The sequence below is a fragment of the Lacerta agilis genome, chromosome 14 (genome assembly GCF_009819535.1).
Source record: "Lacerta agilis isolate rLacAgi1 chromosome 14, rLacAgi1.pri, whole genome shotgun sequence".
In the NCBI taxonomy this organism is placed as follows: Eukaryota; Metazoa; Chordata; class Lepidosauria; order Squamata; family Lacertidae; genus Lacerta; species Lacerta agilis.
The window spans coordinates 42,927,748-42,950,987 of NC_046325.1; the positions used below are offsets into that span (position 1 = coordinate 42,927,748).

Sequence of the window (23,240 nt, forward strand, 5' to 3'; positions counted from 1 at the left end):
CCGGCCTCTGCACAGACACGATTTTCAGCGTCTGCGCAGACGCAATTTCCAGCGCCACAGAAGAGAGTCCCTGCGCCGTCCTGTGCTGGTTTAGCACAGCACATGGGGACTCACCAAGAAGGCAGCTTGGTTCAGGGGCGGCTTGTGGGCCAGTTAAGCAACCCCCGTGGTCCGCTTGTGGCCCATGGGCCTTAGGTTGCCAACCCCTGATTTACTCCAACTCCAGGGTGCTCTCACTGCTATTTGAAGTAGAGTACTTCCCCCCCCCCCCAGAAGAAAAGCAGAGTGAATGCTCTATGGACAGGTTGACTGGAAGGGACCACAGTAAAACACATGCAACTGAATCCTATGCTTGAGAAGCAAGTTCCAATGAGGTCTAGGAAGTGTAGATTGCACCCTCTATTTTTAACATTGGGCCAATCCACACTTGCTGGTAAAAGCCTGACTTAAAACCAAAACACCTTAAAGAGAAGCCATTTGGTTCCCCTCTCTCTCAGTTGAATGTGTGGATTTTACATCTTACTGAAATGTGGGTGATCCATGGTTTTGGACAGGCAATGTGAATGTGGTTATTATTTTGCTTGTTATGCATTTTTGTGCTTTTATACTGTAAATCGCCCTGTGATCCTCGGATGAAGGGTGGTACAACAACAACGACTAGTGCTTTATTGCAGAAGTTTATGGCACTGCAAATTTGGATTTGCAGCACACACACAAAAAAACCTCCACCACAAAATCCCTCTCAGGTCTCAGAGCAGGTTAAACTTCTTACATTGTGCCCCCCGCTGGACAAGACATAACACTCCAACTGAGTTGCATGCAGCTGCTTTTACACTCCCCAAATCATCTCTTAACTAATAATAATAATAATAATAATAATAATAATAATAATAATAATTTATTTATACCTCGCCCACCTGGCTGGGTTTCCCCAGCTGCTCTGGGCGGTTTCCAACTGAATATTAAAAACATAATACAGCATTAAACATTAAAATCTTCCCTAAACAGGGCTGCCTTCAGGTGTCTCCTAAAAGTCAGATGGTTGTTTATTTCCTTGACATCTGATAGGAGGGCGTTCCACAGGGCAGGCGCCACCACCGAGAAGGCCCTCGGAGCTGGACCACTTCTTGACAGCTCCAGAGCCTTGACAGCGGATTGCAGAGGTGGGCATTTCAACAGAGGCTAGATGGCTACCAGCGATGCTGCAGTGATGGGTTTCCTCCTTCAGTCTTCGGAATGGAACATGATGCAGCCGCCCCCGCCCAGCTATGCTAAAAGCTTTTTAAATTTCCCCGTTGCTTCCTATGGGCAGCTATCATTTGTAGGGTGGGTGGAAAGGGGTCAAAAAGCAACCCGGAAGTCCTGCCTCATGAAAATTGTATTGTCAGTCTACCGCTTTTATAAGTTTATGATGACACTAGAAAGGGGGGGGGAAATCCCATGGGAACTGCAGCGCAGGCGCAAAACGCCTCCTCTACGTCATCGGCTCAAGAAAGTAAAGATGGCTTCGCGAGGCTCGTCTGCGCATGTGCGGGTCGTGAGGGAGCGCGGCTCCCGGCAACGGCCAACATGTCGGCGCAGGGTGACTGCGAGTTCCTGGTGAAGCGGGCGCGGGAACTGGTCCAGGTGGACCTGTGGGCGGCCAAGGCCTGGCTTATCACCGCGCGGAGCCTCTACCCCGCCGACTTCAACATCCAGGTCGGTGAGGACGCGCCGAGGCTCCGTCCGGCCTCTCCTTAACGTCTCCTTTTTTCCGTTGCGCTGCCCCACAATGCTTTGCGCGCCCCAAGCCCTGCCCTCCCTCTTGGCTGCTGTCCTGCGGGCTCAGGCCCATAGAGATAGGAACGCTTAGCACGCCCAGTTCCTTTACCTATTTGGTTTAACCCACAGCGCCACCCGCCACATATACACATTGATACTGTACCTTAAAACCATAGGTTGGGGAAGAAATACATTGAAATAACCCCAGTCTCTTCTAAAAGGCCATAGATTGCTTAACTAGCCAAAGGGCTGCCTTTGTTTTAAGGCTTTCATCAGATAAAGTTTTTTGATGGATTGGGATGCTTGTTTGCTTCTTTATGTTTTCGTTAATCCTAATATACCCCACTGCTGAAGTGTAGAAAGTAGTACAGTACTATAATAGGATATACAGGTACCTCAAGTGAACTCATTTGGTTTATGTAATAGTGCCCATTGCTCTAAATTGCCTGAAATTATCACACTGCCATGTTGACAACAAGCAGCGGTGTAAACATGCTCCAAACAAAACACACTTCACATTTTGGTAGAGATAGATTTAGATGCAATACTCCATCAATTTACGTTTCAACCCCTACTCTCCAATCTGGACTACCTGTGTCCGCCTTTTTAAAAACGTGTGTGTGTGTGTGAGAGAGAGAGAGAGAGAGAGAGAGCACATGTGCATGCATGTTTCTGCCCTCATTTTTTTACTGTGGTAAGGTAGAAAGGTGTGATATTGAGAAATTTGACGGAAGGTGTTCTGTATGGCTCATCTTCTGCCCTTGTTTTTTCAGTATGAGATGTACACTATTGAACGGAATGCAGAACGAACAGCATCAGCAGGCAGATTGCTATATGACATGTAAGATGTTTTCCATTTTTTTCCCAACCAAGGACTGAAAAAATTGTACAGTATGTAAACCACTCTACAGGTGAAACTCGAAAAATTAGAATATCGTGGAAAAGTCCATTTATGTAAGCAATTGTTTTCATTATCTACTGGAGTTTAATATATGAGATAGACTCATGACATGCAAAGCGAGATTTGTCAAGCCTTTGTTTGTTATAATTGTGATGATTATGCCGCACAGCTGATGAAAACCCCAAAGTTGAAATTGCATGTCATGAGTCTATCTCATATATTAGTTTCACCTTTTAAGTTGAATTACTGAAAGAAATGAACCTTTCCACGATATTCTAATTTTTTGCGTTTCACCTGTACTTAAAATTGTACTGCTTTATGGCAGTGTTTCTCAAACCTGGGTCTCCAGCTGTTGTTGGACTACAACTCCTGTCAATCCCAGACCACTGGTCCTGCTAGCTAGGGATGGTGGGAATTTTAGTCCAACGGCATCTGGGAAGCCAAGTTTGAAAAACACCAGTTATAAGGCATGATAGGAAAAGTTACAGAAATAAACAACCTCAGTTGGGGTTGATAAAATTATGTACGGTGTGACAGAAGTGGACAGATTTTCTTAATCTGTACTGGAACTTGTGGTCACCCAGTGAAACTGATCAGGATGGACAAAAAAGAGTACTTGTTCAAATGGAATCTGCTGCCCCCAGTAAGTGGTGGTAGGTATAAAAAGGTTTAGATATACAGTGGTGCCTCGCAAGATGAAAATAATTCGTTCTGCAAGTGTCTTCGTATAGCGAATTTTTCGTCTTGCGAAGCACCAAGGCAGAATAGCAGTTTTTGCGGGGGGGGGGGGGGATTTCTTTTTTCGTCTTGCGAGGCAAGCCCATTGACTTTTTCGTCTTGCGGGGCAGCCTTCCGCTAGCAAATGCCTTTCGTCTAGCGAGTTTTTCGTCTAGCAAGGCATTCGTCTAGCGGGGCACCACTGTAGTCATAGAAATGCATAGGTCTGTAGCTACAGTAGCTAAATAGAACCTCTAGCTTCAAAGCTAGTGTACCACATTTGAGGGCAAACAGTTATGCAGGGATATTACCTTGTCTTTGGTCTTCCTGGAAGCATTTAGCTGGCAATTGTTAGATTCAGAAAAGAGGAGGCCTGCTTTAGTTCCTAGAAGAAACAAGAAACATTTTCATTTTAAGTAGCGTGGCTTTCCTAGTAAAATTTCTGTTCCTGATTGATTTCAAATATAAATAATTCAAAACTTTTTTCAATTCTTTATTTCAGGTTTGTTAATTTCCCGGACCAACCAGTGGTGTGGCGGGAGATTAGTGTCATTACAGCAGCCTTAAGGAACGATTCGCAGGACAAGCAAACTCAGTTTTTAAGAGGTATGCCTTTCTTCCACCGAATCCCTTGCAAAACAGTTGACTTGATGGTGATCAGTGCTGCAATGTATCTGAAGGCTTTTGAGGAACGTTCCTCCAGTAGCTTTTGTCCTCCAATTTCTCCTAGCCAACAAATTACTTGGCTTCTAGGAAAGAGTCTTGCAGTGGTCTCCACTCAAACCTTTTTTTTATTATTTTAAATTCTCTCTTCTTAGCCCTACCCCAGATTGTTTGCTTCATTGTCATCTTCCCTCCTGCAGGTTTATTTGAAACCCTTCCAGGTCGAGTTCAGTGTGAAATGTTACTGAAAGCCACAGAGCAGTGCTTTAATACGTTGGAACGGGCAGAAATGTTGCTCTTGCTTTTGCGACGTTTCCCTGAGACGGTGGTTCAACATGGGGTAAGGCGAGTGGTGTTTTTTCGTATTTCAAATACTTTTTTGTCCTCCTTCGTTCTCATACCCGACTGCAGATTGGTAGAAATAAAATTAAAAAGTGGCCGGACATTCTTTGGAGGACTGTGTGATCTTTGTGCTACAAGTCCATGCTAAAATTAATCAGAATAGCAAAGCAGTCAGTGGGTTTAGAACAACAACTTTTGCCAGTGCTAATTTAAGACACTCAGAAATACAAAACTGGTTGATTTATGAATATATTGAGTTTTTAAACCCCCCACTGTTTCTCAGCTTTGTACTGCTGCTAATAAAATAGTGCAGGTGTAAATTGTTCAGGAAGAGGTGCGGCAGGAAGCAATTACTTTCTATTGTTCAATATGGTTCTGGGGAACAAAATCTTGAACTAATAGATTTTAAATTTTATTTAAACTTTGCAAAGGTGGGCCTTGGGGAAACATTATTAGAAGCAGAAAATATCGAAGACCAAGAATCACCTGTCAATTGTTTTAGAAAATTATTTGGTAAGTAAAATAGTATTTAACTGACAGGACTTGACGCTGTTTTTAATAAATGGATATTTTTTGCTGTCTTGCTCATCATAACCCACGTATATTAAGAACAAAAAACTGGATAAATCCATGGGAGTTTATACTTGTAGGGGGGGAAACTTTGAGCTCTATTGCTGTGTATCTGACTCCGCCTGACTCTGTTTGCAATATTAAATGTGCAAGTGAGACTCAACTTACGAGGGGGTTATATCCTGGGGATAGTGCAATAAACCCCAAATCCCATATAATAAGACATTGGGTGCAATGGCGGGGTGGGATTGCCAAAATCTTTTTTTCTGGGCGCCTGCCAAGCAGATAAAGTTGAATGCCGCTACCTGTATAATAGAAAAGTTTGTATTGTGATTCATAGTAAAGGTAAAGGGACCCCTGACCATCAGGTCCAGTTGTGTCTGACTCTGGGGTTGCGGTGCTCATTTCGCTCTATAGGCCAAGGGAGCTGGCGTTTGTCCGCAGACAGCCTCCGGGTCATGTGTGCAGCATAACTAAGCTGCTTTTGGCTAAACCAGAGCAGCGCACGGAAACGCCGTTTACCTTCCCGCTGGAGCGGTCCCTATTTATCTACTTGCACTTTGACGTGCTTTAGAACTGCTAGGTGGGCAGGAGCTGGGACCGAGCAACGGGAGCTCACCCCGTGGCAGGGAGTCGAACCGCCGACCTTCTGATCAGCAAGCCCTAGGCTCTGTGGTTTAACCCACAGCGCCCCCTGTGATTCATACTGTGGCCTTATTTCTTGGGGATGGGGAGAAACTACAGCATTGTAATTGTAAGGGATTTTCTGGAGTTTGAAAATGCACCAAGAGGTAAAACCTCCTCTCAAAAATCAGGCCTTGTTATCTGTCAAACCTCCACTGCTGATTTAAGTTCCATAGAGGTGTTAATAATGTAATAGGTTTATTATGTAGCTGCATGGCAGAACCTTATATAAAGTACTTCAGTAGAGTTTCTTCTGGTGTAGGGATGGGGAACCTGTTGCCTCCTCCCATTTTTTGGGACGGTATTTCATTGATTTATTTGGGGAATGACTTTTTTGAATGGTTTTCGGTGGAGTGCTTACCACGGTAATAGTTTTCATCTCTAAAATAAAAACAACTAGGGAGAAATATTTATTTGCTGGACTGCTGCCCCCATCATGCTGACTGAAATTGATGGAAATTGCGAAGTTCAGCGACATTTGGAGGGTCACAGGTTCCCCATACCTGCTTTTAGAAGATGACATGTATCTTTGAAATCTATTGCCGAATTTAATAAGCTATTGGTTTAACCTGTTGTTAGCAGGGCCTTGTTTTAGAGCAGCTTGTCACTCACTTTGCTTGGTTAAATTGCATTGTCAGGACAACTGGAAATCCTAAAATACTGTTTTTGGGTCCTTTTTAGTCTGTGATGTCCTTCCCCTAATAATTAACAACCCTGACGTGCGTCTTCCGGCCAACCTGTTATATAAGTATCTGAATAAAGCAGCAGAGTTTTATATTAATTATGTGACGAGATCTGCGCAGACTGAAAATCAATACCAAGGTAAAAGCACTGGAGCCAAATGCACTAGCAAATTTAGGAATGGAGATTATACTGCATGTCAAAACAGTATGTGGGATTTTGTGAGGGAGTGTGGGAGGTTTTGGACTGAATTGCTGCCGAGCTCATCTGTGTCTGGCTGTAGCGGTTTCTATTTCCTCCCCACACCTTCACCAAAATATTAAAGAAGGCTGAGCTAATTGACTTGAAGGTAGCTTGGTTTAGGACCAAAAAAATTAAAAACCCCATGGGTTTCATTTCTAGAACATTTGTTTGAGTCAGATTTTGCTTGTATTTTAGGATTTTACTTTTGAATAGATGGGAAATTTTAACTACCACTTGCTTTGTTAGAATCGCAGTCCATGATTCTAACAAGAAATAAGAAAACTTGTTTGAATCTTCACATCCTTAAAAGTACTTGTCACCTAATCCCACACAAACGGATAACACCAGACTTTGTGCAGTCCAGCAGTGCAGCAGAAGATGACCACATAGATCCATTCAGAAGGAAATCGACCTTACTGACATCAGTAACAAGAGAGGAGACATCACTACCCTAAAGGGTTTATATAGTCTAGAAAACAACAGAAGAAGGGAAGGAAATGGAGGTGGTAAAAAGGAAGAACATTCTCAGGGGCCTTTCTTCCATAAGGGGCAGAAAGGAGAGAGTTGTTTTCATGGAGCCGAAGACATTCTGAGGTTGGTAGATGGGGTGTGTCAAAATATTAGAGGGGAACCACGCCATGAAGGATTTTGAAGATAGATGTGAGCAGTTTGTGCAGGATCCAGGATCAGTTTTCTCCTCTGTATTTAAGATTTGTCCTTTTATTCAAGTTTGGACTATAATATTTGTGTGTGTTTGTGTGTGTATGTATGTACACACACATGCATATAAACAGTGTAAGAGGCACGGACTGAAGGATGTTAAGACTGTTGGACTGATTTTTGGTGATGAACTAAGGTATGCTTCTGTTGGTTTCTAGGTACCCAGGATACATCTGATCTTGTGTCCCCCAGTAAACGAAGCTCTCAGAAATACGTAATAGAGGGCTTAACTGAGAAATCTTCTCAAATTACGGATCCTTGGGAAAGGGTGTTCAAGATACTGTCCATAGTGGGTGTAAGGTGTGAATGGCAGATGGACATGGCAAGAAGGTTTGTTATTATTACATTATAATCCTATTATTATTATTATTATTATTATTATTATTATTATTATTATTCCTATGTATGTTTCATCAGAAGCAAGTTCCATTGTGCTTAATAGCACTTAATGGCATGTAAGGGTGTCTAGGATTGCAGACTTGAAGGTGAATGGCTTGAATTCTAAAATAAGTCCAGAGATGGAAAGTTTCCTTTTCTCTTTGCAGTCACCTGAAAAGTCTCTCCAAAGAGCATGGGTCCTGAAAAATAAGGGATGGGGCATGCGAGTACGGCAGATCTCTGTGCAAGTTTGGGAGATTTTTTTCCAGTGTCCTGTCCCATGTTGTTCAAGAGGGCCCTTGACCATCCACAATGCTCGTTGAAGGGTGCAGCTGGCTGCAGGAGAGGAGGGCACACTTTCCTTAAGTGAACATATTAAAAAGATAGCATATTAAAACTACCGGATTAGAAAGCCTATTAACTTTGTCTGCTTGTGTCTTCAGAAGCTTTGGTGACACATTGCTCAAAATGAAAGACGTCTGCAGATACATCAGTAATTATGATAATGAATCTCATGCAAAATACAAGACCCAAGTGGTCTATTCCACAATGCTGGTCTTCTTCAAGAACGCATTCCTGTATGTCAGCAGCATCCAACCTTCTCTCTTCCAAGGTTAGTTCATGGTCAAATACTTCGTTAAGAGCAAGGGTAGGTTGACCTGCAGCCCCCCAGATGATGTTGGACTCTTTAGTTCCCATCAGCCCCCAACTGACATGGCCAGTGGTCAAGGATAATGGGATTTGTATTCCAAAACATCTGGAAGCCCATAGGTTAGCCCAGCCCATAGATCAACCTGTTCGGTTGTAGGTTTTTATTTCGTTTAAGCCAAGAATCCTGGGGTTCTTTGCAGATATATCAGGAGCTCCTCAGGAGAAAAGTCAGAAAGGATGAACAAGCATCTTGACAAGAGCCCCTGCAGATGTGCAACCCACACAGTGCCCACAATAATAATGAATGCACTGGCTGTGGGGAAGAGTAGCATGTTCCCCTAGCAATGGAGTGTTGCTGTTTTGGGTGGTGGGCAAGACTTGAAGGGAAACATCAGGAAAACCGTAGAACAGACTTAATAGCCTTGTGTGCATGTGATGTGAGTACACACACAATCGGTCTGAAGGCCAAACTCAATGTGACACTAATCATTAGAATCCATCTATGCTAGGTGCTTACATAAATTGTTTGGGGGCCCGATAGCATTACCTAGGAGGGATTTTCATCAGGACCGCAACAGATTGGAGGGAGGGGAGTCCTGATGAAATTACACAGCTCATTCCTCATTGCTTTAGTTAAGAGGGCCCTTTAGCTCATCCTACAGTAACCCCAGGAGTTTGTGATTTGCTCATTATGTATGATTGGCATAATATTTGTGGGCTTTATATACTGATGATGAAACTCCCTTGTTATCTCAGTTTTATAGATGATAGAGAGATTTAGCACCTAAATTACTGGCCAAGGATTCATGGGCTCAGAAATAAATTGTGGATATGACCTCGTGTCAAAATACCTAATTACTTTTAGGAGGATTTGGCATGGGTATTGATTTTAATTATCCATAAAATGATTATTTTACTTTTGCTTGGTATCGTGAAGTATATGCTTAATAAATTGCTTATAGTACAGCTAGATGCTTTCACCGTACTGCTGAAACGAATCTTTTGTTAGCCAGAAGCAGATTCCAGTGGCATTCTCTCAGTTGCAACTGTGCTTAAGTGGTGTGTTTGATTTTAAACACAGGACCAAATGCCCCAAACCAAGTTCCACTGGTTTTGCTAGAGGATGTTTCCAATGTTTATGGCGATACGGACATTGAACGGAGCAAACATGTGCACAAAAAGAGGAAGCTTGCCGAAGGGAGAGAGAAAACCATGGTAACACATTTCATTCTCGGCATAAATGGAATGTAATTTGGCATAGGGTTTTAGGGTGTGGGTTTGTTCACAATTATTCTTTCTGGAATTCGCATGCATTTTGGTTTAGTGAGAAGAAACATCTTCTGTTTTGAAGCCTAAATTGCACCTGAATTGCCCTTTCGAGTTTGCATTAAGTCTAGCGTCATTAATTTCATTCGGTGGCAGTCCTCAGAGTTGAAACGTGAATAGAATTTGATTTTGCTTTGTTTGTTGCTGTGTTGAAACCGGCTGAGAACTCCTGAGTGTATTTCCTTCAGTTGTAGTCAACTGTACATAACATGTGACTTTCACGCAGTGCTTAAGTTGATATTTGTAAGAAGTTGTTTGTCAGAGTCAAAGGGTTTATAATTCGAAGCATATAGTTTGACATGATACTTAAGCATTGTCTCAACCTGCAGAGAAAGAAGATTAGGGCTCGAAGACCAACAAAGTGTGGGGTGCAGGGAGGTTAAATGAGCAGTAAATGAGCGATATGTGATATTGCAGAGCTTACATGGCACAGAAGCTAAGGCAGGCTATTGTTGGTTTGAGTTGAATATTCAAGTACTCTTGACAGTTTTCTTGGAACAAACACTTTTTGATTTTGGAATACCTAAATAAGTGTATTGGGTTACTTTAGAAGTGGCAGAAATTAAGTATTTTTATATCCTGCCTGCAAAGTCATTTTGGCTTTGAAAAAGCATTGCCATCTTTTTCAAAAGTTTGCCTACCTGGAGGCAGTGCTTACTTGCTAACAGGATTCTGGGAGTAACTAATGTTCTACGAACATATGCTATGGAGTTTTTTACACAGTTAACTCAAATACAACATTTATGTTAGCCTATTGCTCAGTTTGTTTGTTTGTTTTTATTTAAGCATATTTACAAACAAACAATAAAGTACATACACCTAACCCCAAAAACCAAAGAGAGTAAAGGGAAAGGGTAAGAAAGAAGAAAGGTTGGAGTACCACACCCATTTGACTCCCGTCATTTAAGTTCTTATTTACATTGCATATCATTTATTGCTGTAATTACTTCTTTTATAGTACTATTATGGTATAACATCGAGTCACCTTACAAGCTTAGTCTAAACAGTTTATTTTGCATTGACTTTTGACCAGAGCTCTGATGACGAGGATCCTTCTGGGAAGGGGAGAAGCAGGCACATTACAGTAAATGCAGCAGACCTGCCAAACGCCATTGAAGTACAAGAAAGCTTTAGGTTGGCTAGGGACAGCTGGGAACTTCTCCATTCTCTTGAATCTTTGGATAAAGGTACGTACGATGGTGTGCTGGCAAGCTTTATGCTGCTCTGGTATACATGGGAAATAAATAAATAAAAATGCTTCTGGAACCTTACAGTTACATTAAATGATCATGTTCCATCCAGGTCTTGTGCCTTTTGGCAGGGAACTGACAAGTGTCTTTTGAGTCTTCGCTCTAATGTGACTCACTGAAAGCCTTGAGAAGGGTAGAAGTAAATGGGTTCTTCATTTGCCAGCTTCGTGATCCCAAATGAACTGTTGACGTGGGGAGTGGTTGACCCCTTTTTAGAGCAGGGGCTCCCAACCTTTATTAATATGGTTCTCCCCAAGTATACACATCTGTTACTTTGACTTCCTACAGCAGGTCCAGAAACCAGATGCAGCCCCTGCGCCTTTTTATTTTACCTTCCCCAGACCACACACCCTCCCAAACTACTCCTCTCCCCAACCCTGCTATGAAATAGAAATACTTTATTGTCACTGTACCACATGTTTATGCTTTGCACCCTCCTTGAGTGTTTTTGACTGGCTTAAAAGTGTGTTCAACTCGCTCGTTGCTTGACCCTCTTTTGCCTCTGACCTGGGCCCCCACCACTGACATCTGAACCATCCTCCCTCCACCCTCCTGAAGGCTTTCCAGAAGGGAATATAGTTCTTGGGCTGAATGAGGTTCCCCCATCTCTGTTCTAGAAGAACCAGGTTATCTAGCAACACAGTTTGGGTCTACGCCTGAGAACAAGGTCTGAAGAGTGTTCACCACCAAGTTCATGCCAGTGTATTTCTGTGCTGTCTTTACCTAAAGGCTTACAGAGAGGGCTAAAGCAAGCAATTGCCCTGATATATTTGCCTGTAATCCATTTTATTTTGCAGAATTCACAAGAATCTGTGTGTCATGGAAGACCGATACTTGGCTTTGGCTGCGGATCTTCCTCACAGATATGATCATCTATCAGGTAAAAGCTGCATGTGCAGATTCCTTCCGTTTTACTGTAATGCTTAGCCAAGAATTCTTTTCTGCAGGAACTCAGGCTAAACAAACAAATGGCTGCGTATTGCCTCTCAAACCAACTGTCAATGGGGGCACATGAAGCTCAACTGTGTGTACTTCTGTTCAAGCATGCAAGGTTTGGACTTCAGGGTTCCTGCTTGGGGGACATCAGTACTCAGCCCTGTTCTCAACAGTAACCATCAAAAGTTGGGCTGCTCTGAGGATTACTGAGGCAATGTACTTTAAGTGTTCTGAACCCTCAGATAGTGTTGTAGAAATACAGTAAATATAGAGCTGGTGTAACTAGCAGCAAAGAGCCATGAATCGAGAATCTCACCTCTTTCATGAATTCACCAGGTGCTCTTAGGCAATCTGTGCTCTCTCAGCCTTCAGCTCTTCTTCTGCAAAATGGGTGTAATAATGCTCACCCTCCTTAAGAAGCTGCTGTAACAATTACTGAGAGTAGTAGTAGTAGTAGTAGTAGTCTTGTCTCCATTCTTAATATTAAGCATGGTTTTTTTAAACTTAGCTTTATAGAATGTGTAGTATTTTGTTGCCTAGAGACCCCTGATTTCTGAAAATGGTCAATTTAGAGTGATCTGTCTTTTGTTTCTGTCTTTGGAAAGGGTCAATATAAAAAAGCAATTGCCAGCTTGCATCACTTATCAGCCCTGCAGGGATCTCACTCTCCGCAGCAGATCCTGGGGCAAGGATCCCTAGAGAACCACCGATCCCTAATCCAGCTTGCAACCTGTCACTTTGCCCTTGGAGAATACCGGGTAAGCCTCTGTGCTCCTCCTTAATCTAGCTAGCCTCTTCCCTTTCTTGCTGTTGACCTGCTGCAAAGAGTGGAATTTCTGGGACAGAGTGCAGGTCTCAGAAAGGCTCTCAACTGGGCTGTGGATGCCAACCAAAACTCTTGTAGATGTCATCTGTTATGAAGAAGGAAATAGGTCATGTTTGCCCGTGGATGGTGGTGTTGGTGTAATGTGAGCAATGGGTCACATGGCCCAGTGCTTGGTCTCATTTCTGGAGCAGATGCACCATGTCTGGATGTTCTGAGATGATGATGATGATGATGATTATTATTATTATTATTAATACCCCGCCCATCTGACTGGGTTTCCCCAGCCACTCTGGGCGGCTTCCAACAGAACATTAAAATGCAATAATCTATTAAGCATTAAAAGCTTTCCTAAACAGGGCTGCCTTTAGATGTCTTCTAAAAGTCTGGTAGTTGTTTTTCTCTTTGATATCTGGTGGGACGGCATTCCACAGGGCGGGTGCCATTACTGAGTAGGCCCTCTGCCTGGTTCCCTGTAAGATAAGGATGCCAGGTGCACTGGGTTGCCATAGCAGCACCAATGAGGTCAAGTACATGACTTGCTGAGTCATTCCTCCCATTGGTTCATGAAAAGGGGTGCTGCTACCCCCATATCATCTATATCATTGCTTGGATGTTGCAGGCAAAACTGGGGAGCCTCCTGCTCAAGATGGGCTATGCTTCTCACACCAATTCTGTTTGCAGAAATCAGGAAACCAGCAGCCTGAATCGACCCCTTAAAAAGATAGTGACAATCTTAACTGTCTAATTATTATTGCTTTAACTGCTGGCTTGTGTGGGTTCGCTTCTAAAATCGTTGATCTTTTTTTCTTGCAGTTGACCTGTGAAAAGGTACTTGACCTGATGTGCTACATGGTGCTTCCCATACAAGAAGGGGTTAAGCTTCCGGAAGAGCAGCCTACATTGAAGTCCAAATTCAGGAAAGGTACTGGATTGCTTTATCTCTGAAATGCAGACAAGAAAACTCTGAATTTAAAATCCTAGTGATCTAGCCCCTAAATCTGTTCAGAAAAAGTCTGTAGTAACTGTTTGCTAAAAACACACCTTTTCAAAAAAGCAAAAGCACTTCTTTTCCCTGACATCCCTCTCCCCCTCCAATCAATCAATCAATCAGTCGCTGGGTTAAATTATGATGATTTGGATCTCTGTTCTTGTTACAGATTTTATTGAGTTGGGAAGAAGATGTGGCATTGGCAAATTGGAATTATTTTTAATGGCTAACTGTTGTGACTTGGTTCTTAGCAAAGTTACAGACTTTGTAATAATTATCAATCTGTCATTTGTCTTTAGCTACAGAGTTGAAGCTCTGGCCATGTACCAGTAAAGCAGTTATGCCCTATTGCCTACGGTTACTGTTAGCTTGTTTCAAGGTAAGCTGTTATTCCATTTGTAGTGAGGAAAACATGCCTTGTTACCACTTGGTTTCTGGAGTGGATAGACTTGGTCATTTCTATGATCCTGTTAAGCAAAATCATAGAATCAGAAGGGAAGATTTTTACTATCAGTGAGTAATGGTTACCTAAAGTTTACAAGATTTGGCAACAAGCTTCCTGACTATGTTTGCTCTAAATTAACATTCCCAATTATTAAATTAATCCTCCCCCCCAAACAAGAACTTTTCCCTGCTTTATATGAACAAGCTTGGTGACTAAGAGGCTCTGCTATGACTTAAGGAAGTCCCCATCTCAGCTTGTGTCCTCCATGAACCCAACCAGGTGTCCAAGACAAGCCACAGAACCCCATCTGAAATATCATGGTAATAATAACTACCTTATAGTGTTGCTGCAGTTGTGTCTAGTTCTGGGCACCACAATTTAAAAAGTATATTAACAGGCTGGAATATGTGCAGAGGAGGGTGACCAAGATGATCAAGGGTCTGGAAACCAAGCCTTATGAGGAACAGTTGAGGGAATTGGGTATGTTTATGCTGGAAAAGAGCAGACTGAGAGGAGGTATGATAACCATCTTCAAATATCTAAAAGGCTGTCACATGGTGGGTGGAGCAAGCTTGTTTTCTCCTGTTCTGGAAAGTAGGAATCAAACCAACAGTTTCAGTTTACAAGAAAGGAGATTCTGACTAAACATCAGGAAGAAATTTCTGACAGTAGGAGCTGTTCGACAGTAGAACAAGCTCCCTCAGAAGGTGATGGACTCTCCTTTTTAAGCAGAGGTCTGTCATGTATGAATTATTGAGATGCCACAAATTACTTCGAATGCTAAGTGGTGGTGTTGTGTCACAAGTCTCTTAAAGTCTGCTTTTGACTGATTCAGCCTCATTCCAAATGCCAAAAAGTGTTTTTTTTTAAGATTCTGAACAGTTCCTTGAACTTGTAGGTTCTGTTCTGGCAGCTGTCTACATTGACCTGCTTAGACCAGTCCATTGTGGATAGATATGACTGTCGTAATCTGTAGCCTGGCAGAATCTCAGGAAATGAGATTCACTTGCAAAATGTGAAGCAACTCCTCTTAAGTATCTCTGCATTTCCCCCCTTGCAGCTAAGAGCTTTCACAGACAACAGAGATGATATGGCATTGGGTCACGTGATTGTGTTGCTGCAGCATGAGTGGCCAAGGGGAGAAAACCTGTTCTTGAAAGCAATTAACAAAATCTGCCTACAAGGAAACTTCCAGTATGAAAATTTTTTCAACTATGTTACAAGTATCCTTTTTCCAAAAATGCCCTGGGACCAGCTTAACCGTTAAGAAAGCATCTTCTAAGAGGCCCACGTTTTCAGAATTTCCAAAGAGAAGAGGGGTCTGATCTTAGGAAATGTGGGGTAGAGGTTTGATTGAATGGAATTTTAAGTTCTATAATAGCTGGGAAATGAAAGGGGCAATGGAGCAGGAGGAAAGAGAAAGACTCAGGAGCATGGTGATATGCATTTAGGAATGGCACAGGGGCCCAGACACTTCTGTTTGTGGGACAACCTGTTCATGGGAACTATGGCATGCGTTAACTGCTGGATACTTCTAAGTGTAAAAGTTCCCTTCCTATTGCACGACTGGTCAATGTGCCCCGGCCAACACTATACTAGCTTATTACCGCAAAAGATAAATTAAATCCATCCATTTGCATACAGTTAGTGAAGGGGAAACATAAAGTGATTTGCTAGGACATCAATAACAAGGAACAGGATTTTGAAAATCACTTGCAAAACACATCATAATATTTTATTTCTATGTTCAAATCTTTCTTTTTTTGGACCTGAACAATTGCTCCAGATATTGATATGCTGGAAGAATTTGCCTATTTAAGAACACAAGAAGGAGGAAAAATTCACTTGGAATTGTTGCCAAATCAGGCAATGTTGATAAAGTAAGAAGACTATTTTTTCCAATTTTAGAGTTGATGCGAATATAATTTATGTGATGTGGCTAGTTAAAGTAGTGTACGTACTGGAAAGCATCCAACTTGAGTTGATAGGTCTGTGTCTGTTGTACATTTAAAATTCCAGGTAAGCAGGAAACTAAATGCATACAATATCGCGGGGAAATGGGAATTTTAAACTTAATTTTGGCATTGGAATCAAATGTGGTTGAGCTGGTCTCTTCAGTGCAGTGAAGCCTGGCCAGTATGTGCTAAGTCTCTGCAGGGCTGTAAAAACTTAAGTGGCCTAGAGGGGAAAGTGTTTCCAACTGTGGTACTATGCTAGGGAGAAGGTATGTCATAGCCACATTGATTCTTGTCAAGCAGGCTGCTCCATTTAATACAGAGGGCAGAATCGCAAGACCTTTCATGGCAAAAGCGTATAGTCTTCCGCGATGGTTTGTAACAATGAAGAGCAGGTAGCAAATATTTTAAACAATGTGCAAAGTCAGCAGCTGGTTAGTCCAGGAATCTCAAATGACAGTTCTGTCGTGGTGAAATCCACCAGTGGGTTGATAACTGGAAACTGCTACACTCCCTTTCCATAGATTACACCAGTGTTTTTCAACCTTTTTTGGGCAAAGGCACACTTGTTTCATGAAAAAAATCACGAGGCACACCACCATTAGAAAATATTTTAAAATGTTTAAAAATTTAACTCTGTGCCTATATTGACTATATATAAAGTAATTTTTCAATTTTTCCCACGGCACACCAGGCAACATCTCGCGGCACACTAGTGTGCCGCGGAACAGTGGTTGAAAAACACTGGATTACACAAAGCAGCTCACACACATAAAAACCCCATAAGCTCAGCTGTATTGTTTCAGGCTGTTGAATGAATGGCTTTTATCCATTTTTAACTTTTCCTATGAGGGAAAGTTATTTTGCCTCTTTAATTCTATAAGGGTATGATGACTGTTTCAGAGTGCATCCCAAGTTGGGCAGGTGTGGGTTATGTGAGTCCTATGATATTTGTGGTACCAAATCCAGTGGCATGTGCCCTGGCAGCTCTGGTAAACACCTTCCTGTGTCCAATCTCTTTCCCTTGCCTCCTGTACATATTCCTTTCACCCACAATTGTGGCTTCTCTCAATTTTTTTAATTTTTTATTTGGTATACCTGAATGTACATCAGCTGATGTTTGTCAGTATCAGACACGTGCCTGGGTGAATTTGAGGAAGTGACCATTCATTTGAGTAGAAATATTCAGGAATCCATGGCAGCCCTGGAATGGCTCTGCACATGGCAGTAGCATGGAAAATGTTCTATAGGACGGACACAGGGAACCTCCCATGGGAATGAGGGTGAGGGGAGCTTAGGGTAGCAATGAGTCCACTAGTCTCTGACTAGGGAGAACCAAGGCAATCTCCGAAATGCCTTGGCTAGTGGCAATGATCTCACAAGGCATCAGTCCTCATAGGTGTTCATATCTCTGAGAGATTTGGATAAATGATCAAGATGGGACAGAGGAGGGAAGAAATAATGGAGAGAAGAGGATCTGGCAGAAGCTCACTATTTTTTTTAAAAAAGTGGATTAGATTCTCAGGATGCTGAATTATGAGTTTGTATAGTAGATACAATGCCATGAACTTCATTTGCTGGTGTCAAAATTTATGCTAAAGCTTCTTGGGATGTGTGGGGGGGGCACCAGTGTGCCCATTAGAGCAAGAGGTCACAACCCAGCCCATCTGAACATATGTGCTTTTGGGGAAAGGGGATACATCACACTGCTGCCCAAAAGATGGGCAGGACCAATCCTTACTTTCCGTTAGGTAATGAAAGCCACTTGCTGATGAGGGCAGCAGATCAAGAATATTGTTTCCACACCTGTCGTCGCCCCCCCCCCATATGCAGTGAAATGAAATGCCTAGTACTATGTACCATTTTGGTTATCAATAAATGAATCAGGGCAGGAAAGGGGTAATTCCTCTAGCTGTGAAAGCACGGCTAGCAGATTTGCAAAAGGAGACACCCTCCACCTTCCGCTTGAGAGCAGGAACCCTTTTGCTGCTCCCAAAGGACATCTGGCAGCAGTGTTAGAAATGCACAATCCCCCGCTTTCTCCTTCTGTTGCGTGAGCCAGTTCTCTCTTCCTGCCGAGCTATGCCCGCTTTCTTCCATCTCCCTACCCGAATGGATGAGAAAGGGAAGGGAGCATTCACCGGCAAGTCCAGCCCGTGGTTCATGCCAAGATTGCATCTTCCCTCAGCCGCCTGGGGAGGAAAATAGCAGGTTGAGAGCCACATGGCTGCTTGGGAAGGCCCCCTGGGGGAGGGAGACCCTGATAGTGGCTGGGGAGGAGTTCTTCTGGTATAGGAGTATGAATCTGCTCACAATTAGGATTAGTCAACTGTCTTGAGACCTGTCTGCTCCAAAGGAGGTCCTATCCAACTGATCCCACCACACTTGAAGCCTTAGAGGTTATTCTTTCTGGAAGCTGCCTGGTGGATTAACTAGGCGGTGGATTAATTGGGTGGTAAGGAGGGGTGTTGCAGCCTCTCTTGCCAAGACTAAGTGCCTATTGCACAGAAGGGAGAGGTGTTTTCAGTCCCAGCTCCAACCCTTCCTCCCGTTCCATTTCCCTGCCCCAGTCGAGGTGACAGGGCAGGAGCTATGAACAGCCTCAGCTTTCTTCCAGCCCACTAGGTAATCGTGCCCTGAGCGCCAGTAATAGATAGCACACACCTTTCCCCCATCACCTGTCACAATCCATCTTGTTACGCTAGAAGAGGATGTCCTTGGGAGCAAGACACAGAAGACTTGCACTCTGTATCTTTTCCACCGGAGTCAGGAGTCAATTCTGCCAAACTTCTCCCCATCTCTTCTCTCCCAAGAAGAAATACGTGTCACGGACACGTCATGCCAGGCCTTCCAGATGTACACATGACATTCTGACAGTCTCGGACCCAGATCCTGGGGGTTAAAATTGCCAGATCAACTATTAGAGAGATAACTGAATGGGTACAGATCAGTCTTTCTCTGCCAGTGAATAATGCAGCCCGCTCCGTCCCTAGCGCAGCTACACCGCTCACCTTGAGCACCAGTTCCCTTCTGGAAGCCAACGAGGAGACAGCAACCTGGGCTTCAACTTCTGCTTTTTTGTGCTATTATTGGATAGATGCCTTTGCCTCTGATGCTTCCTTTTGGTAGGAAGGTCTTCTAGCAGGTTCTGTGTAGCCAAGATTCTGACCTGTGGTTCCAGCATGGCTTTTCAAATCCCTTGTTGACTGATAATAGAAAACTGGGCTTACTATGGATTCCCTTCTGGTTAGCAGACCAGCCCACCCTGTTCATTGTTCTGGGGTGGATCGTGATCACGTGTGGTTGCCCTAGAATAGCACAGTTTCAGACTCCGCTGAGTTCCTTCTGCCTCTGCACTTTACAGTTGCAGCCTGTTATCTCGGGCTGGGTCTGATCTTTAGTTGACGCTTGTGTGCCAGGCATTTGGATATGAGGAAGTGGCCCTGCTGCTATATTCTGAGAACCAGAGTTCCCCTCTCCAGAAGGGGCGTAAAATTCTGCCAGCTGTCTCTTCAGTTGAAACAAGTTATTCTTTGTGTGTCTGCTGACCACAAGGGAACTTCATGTGGGTCTAATTTCCTAATGGTCTGCAGGGCTATAGCAACTGCATTCCCCTTAGGTCAAATTTCTATCAAAACACGTCCCACCAACTTAATCCAATTTTATAATGAAAGATGAAGAAAGTGGCCTGACTTGTGGTTCTGATTCATGTTTGCTGCTGCTGTTTTTTACAAGCTCATCCCCTGTCAGGGAGACACTCCTCCCCCCCCCTTCCTTCTGCCTTTACATAAAGCTTAGTTGCTCCAAATCTGGAGGCTTTTGGATAATTCCCCTTTGGTTAGTTTAAATGTTTGTGGGAAATATATTTTCTTAATTAAAATGCATCAAACACAGCCATTTGGGCCAAATTCCCCCCCCCCCCTTGAGGCATCTCTGAATCTTTTATCTGCTTGATTTGCATCTCCTTGAGGTTACTATAGCTTTTTGCTTTGTAACATTAACACTAAAGCTGGGAAAGGATTCAGTAAGGTAGAAGCCAGCCAAATATGGGAGCAGCTCTTGTCTGTACCTTAACAGTTGTGAAAACCAAAACGGACAGCAAAACTTAAGTGACATCCTGTTACAGGTAATGCGCCCAGAGTACTCTATTTAAATATACGTTTGCAAAATGTGATCCCTGGGGCTTTATAGCAGAACAAAACCAGTTACTGCTTTGTTGCTTATGGACCCATGGCCAAAGTAAATGGTACAATGAAGTTGTGTGTAAGGGTGCTTCTCCCCTAGCCAGAAAATCTTTAACCATTTATTTTCCAGTCCATTTTCTCCAAAAACTACCACGTCTCCCCTCCCCACAGTTGCAGACCTGTGTGTGGAGAGAAGACTGCCAGAGGAAATGATTAAACACCCACCCACCCACCCTTCGCTGCTGCTTCTCTGGTCCTCCCTGGGAGGCTTTGCAAAGAAGAAGAGGATAGCAGGACTTCATTATTCACTTTAACGTGAATAAGTATTTGCTGGGACTCCGGGCTAAAATGTTGCTACATCTGCTGAGGAACATAATGCAGGAATTATTTTGTCACAGTTCGCAATTCTTTGTAAATACAACACATTATGTAGTTCATATTATGCCGCTGGTTGTTCTTTTTAACTTGCAGTGGCCTCTTCAGTACTGCATTTGGGAGCCCCAAGCCTACTGGATTTCGTTCACTTTGCTTTCCTAACCCCAAATGAAAGATCCATTGTGTGCCTTCAGTACTAGGGTTTGGGCTGTTGGTTTGCAGCCCCTTTCCTCTTTTCTGTGTCTAGTTCTCTGGAGCGTTGATTTTTGTAGCACAGGGGGAAGTTGGTGTGAGTATTTGAATGCCGCTGTTTGCTGTTTTTTAAAGGACTTCTAGCCCTCCGCTGGGGTTACTGCAGCAGGAATTCATGCCTGTACTACAGCCCAGCATGCAGACTGCTGACAGGTACCAAGCAGGGGAACTTCCCTGCTCATAGTGTGCTGTCTTTTTTGTCAATATGTTTTACTGCCCATGGTTATCAGCCCTTTGTTAACTCAGTAGTTTTTATCCATGCTTTTGTTCTCCATTTGTGCGTTACATCACTTGGAAAGCCATCTTTTTACAATTGTTAACATTTTTGTTGTTTTTCCATAAGTTACCGGCACATGTATGTTACTCTATTTTTAAATGGGTCTCTCTACAATCAAACGATAATGGTGCCCCAGATAGATTTTTGTGGACAGTCCAGTCTGCTATTTTATTCAAATACTCCAATTTGGGTAAAGAAGCCCCCTCCCCATTGTTAAATATGTTAATTGTGCTGCTAGGTTCTCTTGCCTTTTACCCTCACCTGTATTTGCTTGCTCTTGTTTTCTTTGCCTCTAAGATCTGGATTTGTTTGGCCATCAGCAGTTAAAAATTCCATCCTATGAACATTTCTGCTAATAATCCTTCAGTACTGCAAAAATATGTTGGCCGTTTTCTGTCTGCAGTTTGCACAGGAATAGGAAGTTAGTCCCCACCTCTCAAAATGTTGCTTGGGCAAGATGGGAGGCACTGAAAAAGCAGGGCATAAAACCATTTAAAATACTAGTTTTGGGGGATCAAGTCTCATTGAATAGGACTTCTGAGTAGAGATGGTCAGGATTATGCTGCAAGGTGTGCAGGGGTTAAAGTTATTTTCAATTAAGTTAGATGCATTTGCTTAATGAAGCCATCTTTTTCAGGGGACGCACACACTTATATCCACTTGTTGTGTGGTAGTGTGTATTGGATTTCGGGTAAAGATTGTCACAATAACATATAGGTTTAGATGGTATACAAGTCCTGCCTGCTGCCTGCCACTTCTGCCTTGTATCCCATTCTTATTGTGGAAGTCTGCAATGTCCTACTTAGCACAAGGCATGCTGTAGCAGTGTTTAATAGATGTGCAACTGTTAGGCTCCAACAGTTCTTTCTCTTATTGACATCCTGATCTCCAATCCATGGAATGAACCCTTTTTACTCGTTTTAAGAGCTGTGGAAGGCACATCTTCCCCTTCCCTCCTAAATTGCTTGAAAATTAGTGGGTCAGTTGCAGCAGCAGGGAGAGCAAATTCTATTATCCTCATATCCTGATGGGGCAGTTCTGCAGCTCTCAGAGCTGCAGTAGTATTTGTTAAAGAAGCTTGGTGTTATGACCAATAATAATGGGACTGTTGATCTCTGGCCTTATTGGGCTTCAAGACCCAATGAATTTCTCAGAGAGAGTTAGCCTTCAGGCAGGGATCAGATTAGTTGCTAACATCTCCATGAGGCTCATTTCTCAATCTGTTTTTACCTTGCCTTGGGTGAACAACATACACTAGAAAAGCAGCTTGTGAATACCATTCATAGCAGTTGTTCTTTTATACATAAAAATCCTTGAATCTTACTTGCTAGGGTGTTGCCCAGAGGTTTAAAAATCAGGCAGAGATCTGTTGTATAATTTTGTGATAAAAGTATGGCATTCCTGGAGAACAGGACTTTTTTTAAAAAAATGAATGTTCTTAGAAAGGCTAAGTTGGGAAGCTAGGTTCCACACAAACACACACAGAATGCAAACATATTTAAATGGAAATGGTAGCTCCATGCCATTTTAATTATTTTGTGTATTATAATTGCAGGCACCACACAGTTACCAGGGGAATAACCAAAGGCGTAAAGGAGGATTTCCGCCTGGCAATGGAGCGCCAAGTGTCGCGCTGTGGGGAAAATCTGATGACCGTGTTGCACCGATTCTGCATCAATGAGAAGATCTTGCTCCTTCAGACGCTGACCTGATTACCATGAACTTTCTACTGGAACATCTTGCTAAGAATAGGCAGAGAGTAGAGAGCCATGTGGTTGCCTTGATGTCGGACTGGAATTCGCCTGAAATCCATAGCTCAGCTTGCTGAAGGAGTGCTAGTTGAGCATGGTTAACTAAAGTCTCAGTGGGTGGTTCATACAACCAAAACTTCAAGCACCATTCAGTAAAACATTTGAGCTATGTACTGTAAATAAAAAGAAAAAATTCTTTCCAGTAGCACCTTAGAGACCAACTGAGTTTGTTCTTGGTATGAGCTTTCGTGTGCATGCACACTTCTTCAGATACCAACTATGGCAGACCAATACGGCTACCCACCTGTAACTGTAAATAAAGAGGTTTTTTTTTAATTCATTTGAAAGTTAAGTTTTTGATAAA

At 42.9% G+C, this 23,240-nt stretch overlaps 1 protein-coding gene across 4 annotated transcripts; it reads left to right on the top strand.

Annotated features, from left to right (window-relative positions):
- Nucleotides 1-1,516: 1,516 nt before the first annotated feature.
- Nucleotides 1,517-23,064, top strand: INTS10 (integrator complex subunit 10). Of its 4 annotated transcripts, XM_033169198.1 has the most exons (18): nucleotides 1,517-1,698; nucleotides 2,535-2,602; nucleotides 3,882-3,985; nucleotides 4,243-4,382; nucleotides 4,816-4,897; nucleotides 6,320-6,460; nucleotides 7,441-7,612; nucleotides 8,104-8,273; nucleotides 9,393-9,526; nucleotides 10,671-10,824; nucleotides 11,685-11,767; nucleotides 12,429-12,581; nucleotides 13,463-13,571; nucleotides 13,937-14,016; nucleotides 15,143-15,305; nucleotides 15,869-15,962; nucleotides 20,924-21,001; nucleotides 22,681-23,064. In XM_033169198.1, exons 1-18 carry the CDS (start codon nucleotides 1,570-1,572, stop codon nucleotides 22,835-22,837), a joined length of 2,211 nt encoding a protein of 736 aa, XP_033025089.1. In that variant the 5' UTR covers nucleotides 1,517-1,569; the 3' UTR covers nucleotides 22,838-23,064. The 4 variants fall into 4 exon arrangements, with proteins under 4 accessions (XP_033025089.1, XP_033025090.1, XP_033025091.1 ...); XM_033169199.1 differs by lacking the exon at nucleotides 20,924-21,001; XM_033169200.1 differs by lacking the exons at nucleotides 15,869-15,962; nucleotides 20,924-21,001 and having other exon boundaries at nucleotides 15,143-15,276.
- Nucleotides 23,065-23,240: the final 176 nt, after the last annotated feature.

Excerpts from the sequence above, each read along its gene's own strand:
- INTS10 (XM_033169198.1), top strand. The coding sequence starts at position 1,570 with ATGTCGGCGCAGGGTGACTGCGAGTTCCTGGTGAAGCGGGCGCGGGAA. Across the intron at positions 13,572-13,936 it reads GAAGTCCAAATTCAGGAAAG|CTACAGAGTTGAAGCTCTGG; the intron begins GTACTGGATTGC and ends ATTTGTCTTTAG. Across the intron at positions 14,017-15,142 it reads TACTGTTAGCTTGTTTCAAG|CTAAGAGCTTTCACAGACAA; the intron begins GTAAGCTGTTAT and ends CCCCCCTTGCAG.